This window comes from Glycine soja, chromosome 3 (genome assembly GCF_004193775.1).
Source record: "Glycine soja cultivar W05 chromosome 3, ASM419377v2, whole genome shotgun sequence".
NCBI lineage: Eukaryota > Viridiplantae > Streptophyta > Magnoliopsida > Fabales > Fabaceae > Glycine > Glycine soja.
This window is the reverse complement of record NC_041004.1, coordinates 38,009,386-38,022,675: the sequence shown is the minus strand read 5'-3', so window position 1 is coordinate 38,022,675 and position 13,290 is coordinate 38,009,386. Positions and strand designations below refer to the sequence as shown.

Below are 13,290 nucleotides of genomic sequence, written 5' to 3'. Positions count from 1 at the left end.
AATAAAAGCTATTATTAAAAAATTAATTGTTAAAAATTATCATAAAATAAAGTTCTTGTGTCTTGTGGGATGCAGTTGTTAGTGTGCTTCCTTCCAAACTCAAAGTGGTGTGATTGAGCGAAAACAATTGTTATTTGGTATAAAAACCCCCACTTTTTTTTCCCCTCTAAATCTCTAATGGTTGAGAGGGAGGGAGAAACAGTGAGCATCTTCCTTTTCCACTTAAATTTCTTTCAGCTATGGTACACAGTTCCATTAATATATATATATGATACACAGCTACATGCGGTTGCCAACATGAAAAATGTTAAAGAAAAAAAAGTAAAAACATTGGAAGATTAGTTTCTTCAATTGTAACTTCTTTCTTTCTTCTTTTTTTTTTTTTGTGAGGTGGGGTGGGGGGTTGAGGGAGCAAGAAAAATAAAATAGAAGAATCATAAATACTTTTGGATCATTTCTTTGACTTCCTCAATAACTAGCCAGGCCTTATGGCCTCCAATGACTTCTTCTTTCATCTCTCCATCTTTCCACAGCTGCAAAGATTTCACATTTTCGTTTTATTTTCCCATACTAAGATATCTAAACCAACCTTTGTAATGGCAAGAATTATTTTTCCATTTAATGTTATCGTATAGAAAAAGGTAATTTAATGGGAGACGCACCTGAATTGTTGGCATTTTCTGCAATGCGGGACAACAAAATAAATAACAGTCAAAAAGAGCACACGAAATTATGTATGTAACAAACACATAGTTAGCAGAAATAATTAAGAATGAAAATTCATACTTACAGATATGTTGCCACGCTTGACTAGAGTCTGAGGTACTTTATTCACATCCACGAAATAAAATTTGACTCTGAAACAGTGCCAAAATAAGGAAAACAAATGAATTAGTAACATTAGTTTGCTTAGGATTAACAGAGACATTGTATTTCATACTTGAATTCGCAGTACTGGTTAATCTTATAGTTGAAGGCTTGGAGAACATCATTTTTAAAGATGTAGCAAGGCAGAATTGACTTTAGTTTAAATTAGTTTTGAAAGAATATCTGTTTAAATAAATTAAAATCTTAAGAGCCATCTAATTGAAGAAGACACAATGAGTATGAGTAGTTTACTTGTCTTGATATTCAGGGGCTAATTTTTCCAACTTGGGCTTCAAATAGATGCATTTCCGGCACCAAGTAGCCATCCTACATTTACAAAAAATAAAACAAGTAATCAAATGACCAAGTCTACCCGCAAAATTCCATAGCACTCTAATTATAATTTAAAAAATAAACTCATTTTAGTCTTGTAAAGGTAAAAAAAAAAAAGAAGTTATAATTCTAGTTCTTCAAAGCATTTTGATATCACTTTTTATGATTGAATTACAGAATTGGCGTTAATTTTATTTAGAGGATCGAAATTGGCATTACGTTTTAGAAGCTAAATGTTGTCTTTATTCTTAACCTTGTGACATGTAAAAATTAGAGTGAAGCACCAATTTGGTTTTTTTGAAAGTGTTAAAAACTAGAACAAATCACCATTTTGGTTCCAAACAAGCACTCATTATACAAACTAAATAGTTAGTTATCATTCAACCCTTAACTTAATTATTTATCACACTCTACTATCCATAGTAAAATAAAGTTCTTTGTTATATATATATAACTTATTAGTTATTTTCAATTTTTCTTTTAAGTTGAAATTTCGTTTTTTCCCTCCCAAAAATCTGCTTTGTTAAAACAATTACTTTTAATCTTTGAATTTTACTTTAATTTTTTTTATCTCAAATACTTAATTTCGAAAAATAAATATTTCTAATTTTTAAAATCTGAGTTATTTACATTTTCTACTTATTCATTTGAATTAATATTATACATTATTTTATAGTAATAATTAGACAAGGTGTATTTAATTGGCAAACAAATCCTAAGACATTACGAATTTATGATAGTCGAGTTCCCAAAATATCCCAGCACCAATCATATGTTCAAAATATCTAGCTACAGTGACTGCACCGCTCTGCACATTATCCTCTATTTAATATTTACAGCCAGCCAGCCAGAATAGGATAAAGAAGAGAAAAAAAATGGTAATATCACCTCATATTTTAAACATACTTTAGAACTACTAGTTGGAGTGAATATGCGCATAATGGTAGGTGAAATTAACTGCAAAATGGGTACGATGAAAATCAAACAAATCTAAAATTGAATTCAACAAAGAAGAATGTATACAGAGTGTGAATTATTAAAATTTTACATTTAAAATAATTTCTAATTAGTTAGTGTGTAATTATAAAAGAAAAAAGTTATACAAAAGATGGAGAGAGAGAGAGAGAAGTACCAACCAATCAATGAGGATAGGCTGTGAGTTCTGCTGGGCATGAACAAGAATTTGATCAAGCTGCTCAGAATCATTAATTTCTTCCATCTCCAATTCACTCGGTCTTGACAAATCTGGCCACATAGCTTCCACACGAAAATTCCTCCTTTTAATAATCTTCCCTTCACTCTTTCTGCTTCCAACCCATATGTTCCCACAACCACTCTTGTGAGAGAAAAAATAGCCCCTCCCACTGACCAAGTACTGTGGGCACTGTTGATCTCTCTGGTAAACCTCTCCGTAGAGAAAATGAGAATACGCGCCTATAACAGACATACCCTTTTGCTCAACAAGCTTAAAATTTAGATCTTTCAATAACAAGACACAACAAGGTGATGATGAAAATGGTTTTCTCTAATGGGTTGATTGCCAGGAAAAAAGGAATAGAATCATTCTTGGTGGTTTGTTAAGTTTAGGGGACAAAGCATGTAGTTAGTTTGTTGGTCTGATATTCTGTGAAGCGGGTTGGGGGGAAAAGAAGAATAAATGATGAAAATGAAAAGAAAATAGTTTTGATTGTTTAAAAAACTAGGAAACATGGCTCAAGCCCAAGGCTTATCCGCAAGGTGTGCACAGCCACAGCTTTGGAAGGATTGGGGAGGAAATGTATTCATCGGAAGGGTAAAGAATAATGGGCCCACGCATTAAGGATAAAGCTCGAATACCTTGGTATTTTATAATTCAGACACTATATTTGTGTAGGAAAATGATGCATGCTTCATGCTATTTCTCGTATATATTTTGTTACAATTTGAGTTTTTGCCTTCACTTAACCTTAGAAAATTGGTTGGTTTGAATGGTAAGAATTTTTTTTTTTTTCACAACAGGTAAGAATTGTTTTCATTTGTATACTTTAATTTCATGTATTATATTATTTGATATAAATTTTTTAACAAACTTTCTCATACCAAAGAATGTGATACCTTATAAGTTAAATTTGTTTGACTGAATATTCATGGTTGATTTGATAACAATCTAATAGTAGATGATTTGATAGATTCAAAAATTATTATTAAGATAGTTTTTCATATCATCTTAAAATTTAAGTTTGAATTCAATTTAATTTAATAAAATTAGTTTGTATGTTGAGGGTTACCCACCAATGTGTTATTTTACTTATATATTTTAATTTCATCATATTATTAGTTAATATAAGATCTCCAACATAAAAAAAGAAAGAAAAAAATAAAAGTAAGAAAGTGAAAAAAATGGAAGGATTTATCTTTAAATTTCTTTCTTTCTGCCTCCTTATGTGTTATTCAGTCTTTTGTTTGTTTGTAAATTATAATTTTTTTATCAAAATATTTATTCTAAAAAATGAGTGACCAAAATAAGAAATACTTTTAGGATTATTAAGGTATATTTGTTGTTTTTTAGAATGAGTATTTTGACAAGTTATAACTTCAATTTTCTTTTAAAAAATATATCCAAGGAGTAACTTAGTAAATATTATTTCTAAAAAATAAGTAAATATACATTAATAAATATCTATAATTTGTTTTTTGTACTTTTTCCAACATGGAGCAATTCATGTATGAGCATAACACTTGTAAACACAACCAACTAAATTTCCATAATATATTAAAATAATAATGAAATTGTTTTGAAATTCATACGTTTTTTAAATACCATCTTACAAATTTAGTAAGCTGTGCTATAATTATGAATACTGGGCCGATGGAAGAATCACTTGAAAGTTGAAACCATATATTCCCTAATGTTGTTTTCTTACAGACAAAAAAAAATAGAAGACGAAATATGTTATTTAAAAGGCCTTGTAATTTTTTTGTTAGATTCTATATATTGCAACGAAATATGTTATTTAAAAGGCCTTGTAATAATAATAATACGATGATGATGACTGATAAGAGTGAAAGTTGTTATTTGCGATTTTAAATTTATATTTTTTTTATTCACTTAGTGATTTTTAAATAAAAAATACGGTAATCATTTTTAGTTGTCACTAAACATAATCAACCAAAAATAACATTTAATCATATTAAAATTTAAAAGTCAATGCAACACTAACGTTTTTAATAGAAAAATGAAAAAATTATAAAAATAATATATTTCCAAAACATAAAAGACCAAAATGAAAATTTAAAATTTAATGTACATAAACAAAATGAAACAACTGTAAAACACAATTACCAAAAGTAAGCCTATTTTAATATTTCTAAACTAAATTTACTGTTAGTTTTGACACTTTTAAATTGCTGGCTTTTTTTTCTTGGTCCAATTATTGTGGACTGTGTTGACTCCATGTGAACTGCATTGGGCCGAGCCCAACTAATTTAAACAATAATTTTACTAGTCAAATATGTAAAGTTATTTTGACCATATGTTAGGCTTGTCTTATATTTTAACAATCTTGATAGTTATTACATGCAGGTTAAAGGTTCACTACGAGAAGTGTGATCATCAATTTCTAGGGACTTAGAAGAATGACCTTATGCTAGAGAAGAAATAACTTCTTTGTTGTTGTTTTTTTTGTATAAAATGATTGAACGGCAATTGGTCAAGATGGTCCTAATTTCATAATTGATTCGTTTTTCAGGTTCATAAATGGGCAAAGAGAGCAGGTAGGGGTGCATATGCTTAATAAGTAAGTTTGCTTCAAATGGAAGAACAGAAATACTAGTAATTCTCGGCATGCTTTCTGGGACTCACTGCACTGCAAAGCATGCCTTGCTCTATCTCTTAGAAAATAATCGGGTTGGTGGATCATGTGACAAGACCAGTCTCTTTATTTTTCCTTAAAGTCTCCAAAGTAAAGGCCAAAGGTTCACTAAATTGATGTTTGATTTGATTGTTTATTTATTTTTTTGAAAATAATTTTATTTTAAAAATTTAGAAAACATATATCAAAAAAAATATTTTAAGATGTCATTATATTTTTATTTCTTCAGAAAATATTGAAACCATTCATGTGTTATTTCTAGTTTTGAACTTATTTTTTGAAATTTTTTAGCGAAAATATTTTAAAAAATTAAAAAAAATTATTTTTACTCTTATGTTTTTGTTTTCATTTTTCTTTCAAAATAAAAAAAAAACACTGGAACCAAGCCACATCTAAATATTCTTAAATTTCTAATCTTATAAACTCACAAATTAACTACTTTTTTTTTTCCTTTTTCTGATCAAAGGAGAACTGTGTTCTTAACTTATTATATAGTACGACGCACGCTTGGTCACATGAGTTGTGGACTGGTTGAAACAATCCAACGGTGCAAAAGAAAGTGATCGGGTCACCTAGGCATACATACGTGTTTAATTTCCAAGCAAGCGATCATGTTATGTTTTTTTTTTTTCAAGTGTCCATGCTTAAAAGCATGGTAAAAAATATAAAAAGTAAACACAGTAAAAAAACACAAAGAAAAAGAGTAAAATAAACAAATAAAAAAATTATATCGATAAAGTAAAATTACAAATTTAATCCCTTATTTGTTCTAAATTTATAATTTTGATTTTCTTATAATTTAATTCACGAATTTAGTCTATATACGTGTTCTGTGTGCAATCTTATCATTTTAGAATTAGTAAAATAATAAATTAAATTATAAAAGAATCAAAATTATAAATTTAAATCAAATAAAAAAACCAAATTTACATTTTTACTTATCAATAATATTATCCAGATTGAGATGACATTCATAAAAAAAATTTACTAATTTTATTAATAATAAATTTTCATCAAAAAATAAAATCACTTTTTAGTAGAAAGTTTCTTCCCAATAATTTTTTTTGTCCCGTATCTAATTTGAATGACTTGTTGGTCGAGTCTGTACGTGTTTGGTTGCTGGCCCCAAATGATGGATTCCAGTTGGGATTTGGGTGTTAGTTTTTCTGAAGCACATTATTTGTCTTTTTATATTTTGGGTAGAATAGCAATAACCTCATTTCTACAATCGCCATCCGTTGCCATGTGGAGGTTCACAAATCTCATACGTCTTTAATATTTTACATTTTTACTCACATGGTTCCTTTCCGCTCTAGTAGACATTTATGACTAACCTTTACTTTTTATTTTAGATAAAAATCTATTTGTATGTCTTTTACAAAACTAGTACAATAAAAAAAATAAAAAATAAGTATCTGAAAAATAGAAGCAAAAAAGTGAATAATTATAAAAATTCGATCCTGTATAAATAATATGGTTCTATTTTATTGGTATTCTACAGATTTTATTAACAAGTCTATAAATATTTAGGATTTAAATATATTATTAGTTCAGGTAATTTATTTTTTTTTCATTTTATTTTTGTATTTGTCCTTAAAAGATATGATTATTTTATTTTTCGTTTTTGAAATGTTTTAAATAATATTTTTTTACTGTTTAAAACATTATTTAAAATACTTTAAAGATAAAAAAATAAAATACATATTTTACAAAAATTAAATTATAAAGAACAAAAATATATTTAAATCAATATTTAGCTCCAAAGAAATTTTTGTTGCCACGAATCGACTCCCGCGAAAGCCATGTATGACAAATGTGCCGATTTCAGCTGCATTCCCAACTTCTGTTTTTTCCTTAAATATGTAGAGTATTTTGATTTTGGTGAAATGTACAAGAGTTAATTCGTAAAATTCCATTTCCTTTTCTTTTCAGTAATGAAGAGGGATCCAAAGTCTCCAAAGAAAACAAAAACCCAAGCTAAGTATATTCTATTCGGAGTACAAATACCTAAACATATAAGGATTAAGATTGAGCGTAAATGTGTAATAAGTTCTTATGCATATTAGATAAATCAGTTAATGAGTTAATTAGTTAGAGGTTGATTAGTTTGTTAGTTAATCTTTGGTGTACTGGTATTCAAGTACAAACTTAATGACAGAAAACACGTGCTTGTTGTGATAAAACCTAGTTTCCCTAACTTTTTGGTAGGCATAGTTTTCCCCAACTTATGTAACAAACTCTAAAGTAAATGAAGTCGTGCAACATGAACTGTACTTTTTATTAAACCCATAAATGTGAGAAAACAACTAGTGAACATACGAAGAACTTATGATATGGAAATGGAACCGAACATTGGTCTATCATAAGGAACTATTCCATCACCACAATTTAGTCTGGCATAAAGAGTTCCATCTATCATAATGTGACAAATTATGATTCAAATTATTTTGAGAAAGACATTAGATTTAATGGTTAATTGGTTACAGGAAATATGCTGGGAAAAAAATAAGGTTAAATGTTTATACACTAATAATATAAAATAATTTTATATTATTATTTAATTATAATTTTTTTTTAAATATTTATTTTAAAAATGAATAAACCTATCCATAATGAATTATAATCGAATAACTATATAAAATTTTTTACTATCATTATTTAATTCTTTTCCTAAAAAAATTATAAAAAGCAATCATTTGGATCAAAATACTAAATTGGAAAACTGTTTTGCCTAACATTGATCTAAGTTTTTTTTTTTCAATAGAATCTCGAAGAAAACACATGCTTCTTGAAATTGCAAAAAGTCAAAATGGCAAGGGACTAGGAGAAGTTCCCAAGAATTTTGCTACAAGGAAGTCTCGTGTATATATATAGTACAGTACTCCATTATTAGTAAGTAACAACCCTTCTGGTAAAAGAAAGATCCAATGAATTAATGTCATATTCATTCAAAGATGTCCAAACATTTATTTTAGTTAGGTCTGATTGCTTTGATTAATCAGAAACCCCCCTAATATAACCCTAATTAACTAAATAAGATTAAATTTCAAAGCACATTTCACTGATTCCTTAGAAAATAAAGTTTGAGTTTTTTTTTTTTTCGATTGATTCCATATGTTATGCCGTTTACAGTGTTGCAATCTAGGACAAAAGAAATGAAATGAACTCGCGCCATGTGTTCACGATTAGGTGGGTATGTGTAGTGTAGCAGGATAAGACAATGATCACAATGCAGCACTTTGCGTACACGTGTTTGACAAAAAAGAATTGTAAGGAGTCAACGACTACATACAGATCTATACACACTACAAAGAGTGATGACAGAGTTCGAAGGAATTGCAATTGAAAGTCATTTGGTTTGGCATGCATGATCTAAAAGTTGGGACAGTTGTAGAATAATGTTTCTGTCGGTGGAAAGATTTTGGTGAATGAATGTGACGCAAGTTTAATGCAGCATCCTGCCAGTACAGTAGTGCGCCAAAAATCAATCACCGGTTTGTGAGAAATTAACAAGAATGAAAAATACATGCATGGTCTAAATTTTAGTTCAAGAATGAAAAATACACATATGGTCTGAATTTTAGCTCAAAAATGAGGGTGGTTCAAACTTCAAATCCAAGGGAAATAACTTGACAATTGCTGAATTTATGTATGTAACGATCCCGTCTAGTGCTACTTAAACGTATAATCACACTTAAAAAGAAAATTTAAACTAAGGCCTTTTAAAATTTATTAAAAGTATTGAAAATTATCTAAATTGGTTATTTAAATGCAAAATTACTAACTAACTTATTATAGTTATTTATATCTATTTTTTTAATCAATAAGGAAACCAATTTATTTAATCTTTTATTAAGGTATGATTGATCTTATTATCTTAAATAGAAAATAACAATTCAGAATTAGAGTAATTACAATATTTTAGAAGAATAAGAGTAAAAAGTGGCAGTTGCAATGTATGGAATGAAACTATCAAATAAAAGAGATTGATTTATATTGATACGGTTGAAAAGGAAAGGCAACATTTGACAAGCGTAACTTTAATTTGTAACTAATATATATATATATATATATATATGGCTTTGATATATTTCAGTGTTTATTTGAATTTTAATTAGGATTTGTATGAGGGAAAAGTTAATTAATGAGATAAAATAGTTACTAATTAAGAGAAAAAATATTTATCTATAATATTACTTATTATTTTTTAATTTTACTATTGAGAATAAAATATTAATTTTAAAAAATATTTTTGGAGACTTTTTGTTAATTAATTTTTAGCTCTGATTTTTTTTCCATTAGGAGGAGGGTATATATGGATCCCGTTTAATGATATATATATATATATATATATATATATATATATATATATATATATATATATATATATATATTAATATTTAAGTGTTTGTTTAGGTTATCAGTTATAACTCGAGTTTAGATTATTTTGATTTTGTAAAATTAATTTTAGTTAAAAGTGAATTTGAAGTGAAACAGTAATTTAAAGAAAAGTAATGTTATTTGAATATGTTAATAAAAATCACTTTTAGATATAAATTAATTTTGTTAATAATGATATATAAATATTTTAAAAATAATGATATAACATTAATAATGTATTTAGATATTTTTGTCAATATGCATGCACTTAAGTTTTTTCTCTTTCAAACATTACTTCTCTCAAAAGTCAAAAAACATTACTTAAGTTTATTAATCCTGTGTAATTTTATCAAAAAATGTTTTTTTTTTGAAAGACAAACGAAACTTATATAAATAATAACAGCCACGAAATGTGGCCCAATGAGAAAATAGAATAATCAAGATCCAAGAAAATTAAACAGAAATCAAAGAGATTTCAGTTAACACTTTATAAGCTTCCATGTTTATGTTTTTTTATTATAATTTTATCATGGTTTTTATTACTATAGGAGAAAAGTGGTAAAGCAAATTCTGATAATAAGTAATGTTTCAACCAGACCTCTCTCTACTTAGTGGTGGAGAAGTAATCGGCATTTGTTGTGTTGGCAGAAATTCTTTACGGATGTTTAATCCTCATCAGTTCCCCTTGCCTTGTCGGGGATGTCACACGTTAATATAATTTGACAATTGGGTAATTAGGCAGAATTAACATAATTTAGTTATAAGCAGAATTAACGTAATTAGGCAGAATTAAAAGTGATATTGATCATATCTTTCTATAGGAAATTAACGACTGTACATAAAGGATAATATTTCATGGATATATGCCTAATACTCTTGTTGGGTAGATGAAAATGAAAACGAGAAAAAGATAAGAAAGAGGAAATGAGAATAAAGGAAGGATAGAAAACGATGTTTGTTTGGTTGAGTCGAAACAAAGGATCCGAGGAGAAAAATAAAAAAAGTGCCAGTCTTAAATTTTTGAGTTAATTATGTTTTTGTCCATTAATTTTTTTTTGAATTTTTACTTCTAATTCTTAAATAAAAAATGGACTAGTCTTAGTGCCTGAAATAAATATGACGAATTTATTTCACACATTATTTATTGTTATTAAATATTTTAATGTTTTATATGCAAATAACCATATATGATACTTAACAACCTCCTAACATTATTAATTACTTACACGCAATAGAAAAAAAACTTATTAATAATCACTTACAAAAAGAAATATATTTTAACATGCAATTAATCTTGTTTTGAAGTGGTGATTGAGTATTCAAATTTGAGTGCAACCAATATCATTTTCCATACTAAAAAGAGTGTACATCACGGGAAATGTATGTTTCAAAAACAGTGGTTGTGTGTCCCCACCAATGCCTCATGTACCACACACACTTTGATAGGGCAGACATATCCACAAGACCTCTCTTTTTAAAATAGAGATATGTGATAGGGATATTTAAAAATAAAAATAAAAAAACCTAGCAAGCAGAAGCGCGTGTAGTTCTGAGTTCGGTAGATCCATGCCGTCGAATAGAATACGATCGTGAAAAATTGACACCATTGACGCGTACGGAAGTCTTGGCGGTACCACCCGTACGGTGCACCCATGCAGATAGATAGAAAAATATATTAGTATTTTAATTCTGTTTAATTAACCCTTTAGTTTAACTTTGAACAAACTTTTACCTTTTAATTTTTATACTTAGAAATCATTTATCAATTTGAAAATATCGAAACCTCCATGGCTCCATTACAAAAATACAAGTTAAAAGCATTTTTTTTATAATGTAAAACTTTTTATGTTTAATTTTCTCAGACATCTATAAATGTTAATGCATACTTATTTAATATTCATGATAAATAATTGAATTTTCACAGAAAATATATAAATATTTAGCTTAAGAAAGTTCATTCTGTCTTCTTACAAGTTTTCCATCGCACACAAAGTAACTAAATACATGTTTACATGTGGTAGAATATTCATAAATTTATCGTGGCTTTTTTAATACATTAGATGTGATACACTATTTATTATAACGTTTTCTTAAGTTATTTTAGCAATATGATAATAAATTGTTAACTATTTATTTAAAACAATAAGATTTGAAATTATTATAAATTACCAAGTTTTATTATATATCTTTAACCTTAAATAGAAAATATTGGCAGTATATTCTTGACACATTTTTGTATATTTTTTATTATTAAGTATTTAGTGAGTTGTTATTTAGTTATAAAAATATTAAAAATGATATATTAAAGTGTATTTTTTTCTTAATTACAGTAATACTCATGCTGTAAAAAAAAAAAAATTGATTTTATCATATTTTTGTACCGTATATATCATGTCATTATCAGGTTTCTATAAATTTTTATTGGATTGGTGTCTAGTTTTCTATGTATTTTCGTGTCGTGTAAATCCAATATTCCAATTTGCAAACGCGGCTTCACCGACACGAAACGACATTGTAGTGGCTTAGTTAATCTGACAACACATGGGTCATATTCCCATGTTTCAGCCGTTTTTTCTTCTTCTGTACATTTTATTACATTATATCATATTTTATACTCCTCTCGTTCTTCTTCTTATTATAAGGTGTAAATTAAAAGTATATTTTGATTTTTTTTATAAAGTTTAATTTATATTTTTATGTATTAATTATTTTTTATAAAATATTTTTTTATTAATTTTAGTTTGAGAATAATGTGATAGGAAAAAACATAACTCATTTATAATTGCTAACTTTGTTTACGAGAATCATTTTGGAAAAATATTAATTTAAAATAAATTTAATGATTTTACTTAAATTAGTTAAATTATTTAATATAAATGAATTAGTCATTTAAATCTTATAATAAAAAGTAAGGAGAATATTTATATACATAATCGTTGTTGTCCATATTTATATGAGATATAGAATATAATTTAGATAATTTTTTCCGTTTACTTTTTCATTATTATTATAATTGTTATTTTATACCAACAAAGAAAAATAAATATATAAATAAAAAATAATAATTTTATAAAATTAATCTTATTATTAATAATTCATCTATTTTTTGTCCCTCGTAAGGAATATTGACAGAAAAAATTAATTAATATTATATTAAAAATTAAAATCATAATTATTTTGAGATACTTTTTTTATAATTATAATAAGATGGAAGGAGTATATTGTTGAATTTTTTAGTGAAAAAAGTAAAACATTTAATTAAAAGTGGGTTTTAACTTTATAGTACTATTATTAGATACTGGGAGAAGTAGGATTTTAATGATGCATTTAATGAATATTTAAATTCATTAATTGATTTTTTATGTATCCATGCGTTATATTTAATTTTATAATATTAAGTTAAAAAAATTTTGTATAAAAAAAAATAAAATAAAAGACTTTGACCTATTTTTTTCTTCTAAAATAAAAATAATTTAGGCAATTTATTTTCGGTTATACTCTTTATTACTAATACGTATAAATTGGATCAAATGATTTATTTGGTTATTTATTATATTTTTTGGTTTAATTTAATTTTTTATCATTTAAAAAATTTAATTTGATTTTTTATATTATTTTTTGTTCATTTTAGTCATTTATTTTTTTTAAATTTATTTAATTATTATTTTTTAATTCGGTCCTTTCATTCATTTAAGATTGAAAATGTTAATTATTTAAAAATAAATTATTTTAGTTAAAAATAAAGTGGAGGAGAATAAGAGAAAATTGAAAAAAAAAAATTTTAAATTATCAACAATGTTTGAACAAAAAATTAAGATAAAGACTAAATGATAAATAATCAAATTGTAATTTTTAAAAG

General features: G+C 26.4%; 1 protein-coding gene across 1 annotated transcript; it reads right to left on the bottom strand.

Annotated features, from left to right (window-relative positions):
* Positions 1–140: 140 nt before the first annotated feature.
* On the bottom strand, positions 141–3,015 carry LOC114406792 (thioredoxin-like 3-1, chloroplastic). Its single transcript, XM_028369609.1, has 5 exons — positions 2,337–3,015; positions 1,120–1,194; positions 791–857; positions 663–680; positions 141–533 (listed from the first exon to the last, which is right to left on the bottom strand). The coding sequence occupies exons 1-5, from the start codon at positions 2,645–2,647 to the stop codon at positions 435–437; spliced, it is 570 nt and encodes a 189-aa protein (XP_028225410.1). The 5' UTR covers positions 2,648–3,015; the 3' UTR covers positions 141–434.
* Between the last annotated feature and the right edge of the window lie 10,275 nt (positions 3,016–13,290).

Excerpts from the sequence above, each read along its gene's own strand:
- LOC114406792 (XM_028369609.1), bottom strand. The coding sequence starts at position 2,647 with ATGTCTGTTATAGGCGCGTATTCTCATTTTCTCTACGGAGAGGTTTAC. Across the intron at positions 1,195-2,336 it reads CAGCCTATCCTCATTGATTG|GATGGCTACTTGGTGCCGGA; the intron begins GTTGGTACTTCT and ends TTGTAAATGTAG. Across the intron at positions 858-1,119 it reads GCCCCTGAATATCAAGACAA|AGTCAAATTTTATTTCGTGG; the intron begins GTAAACTACTCA and ends GCACTGTTTCAG.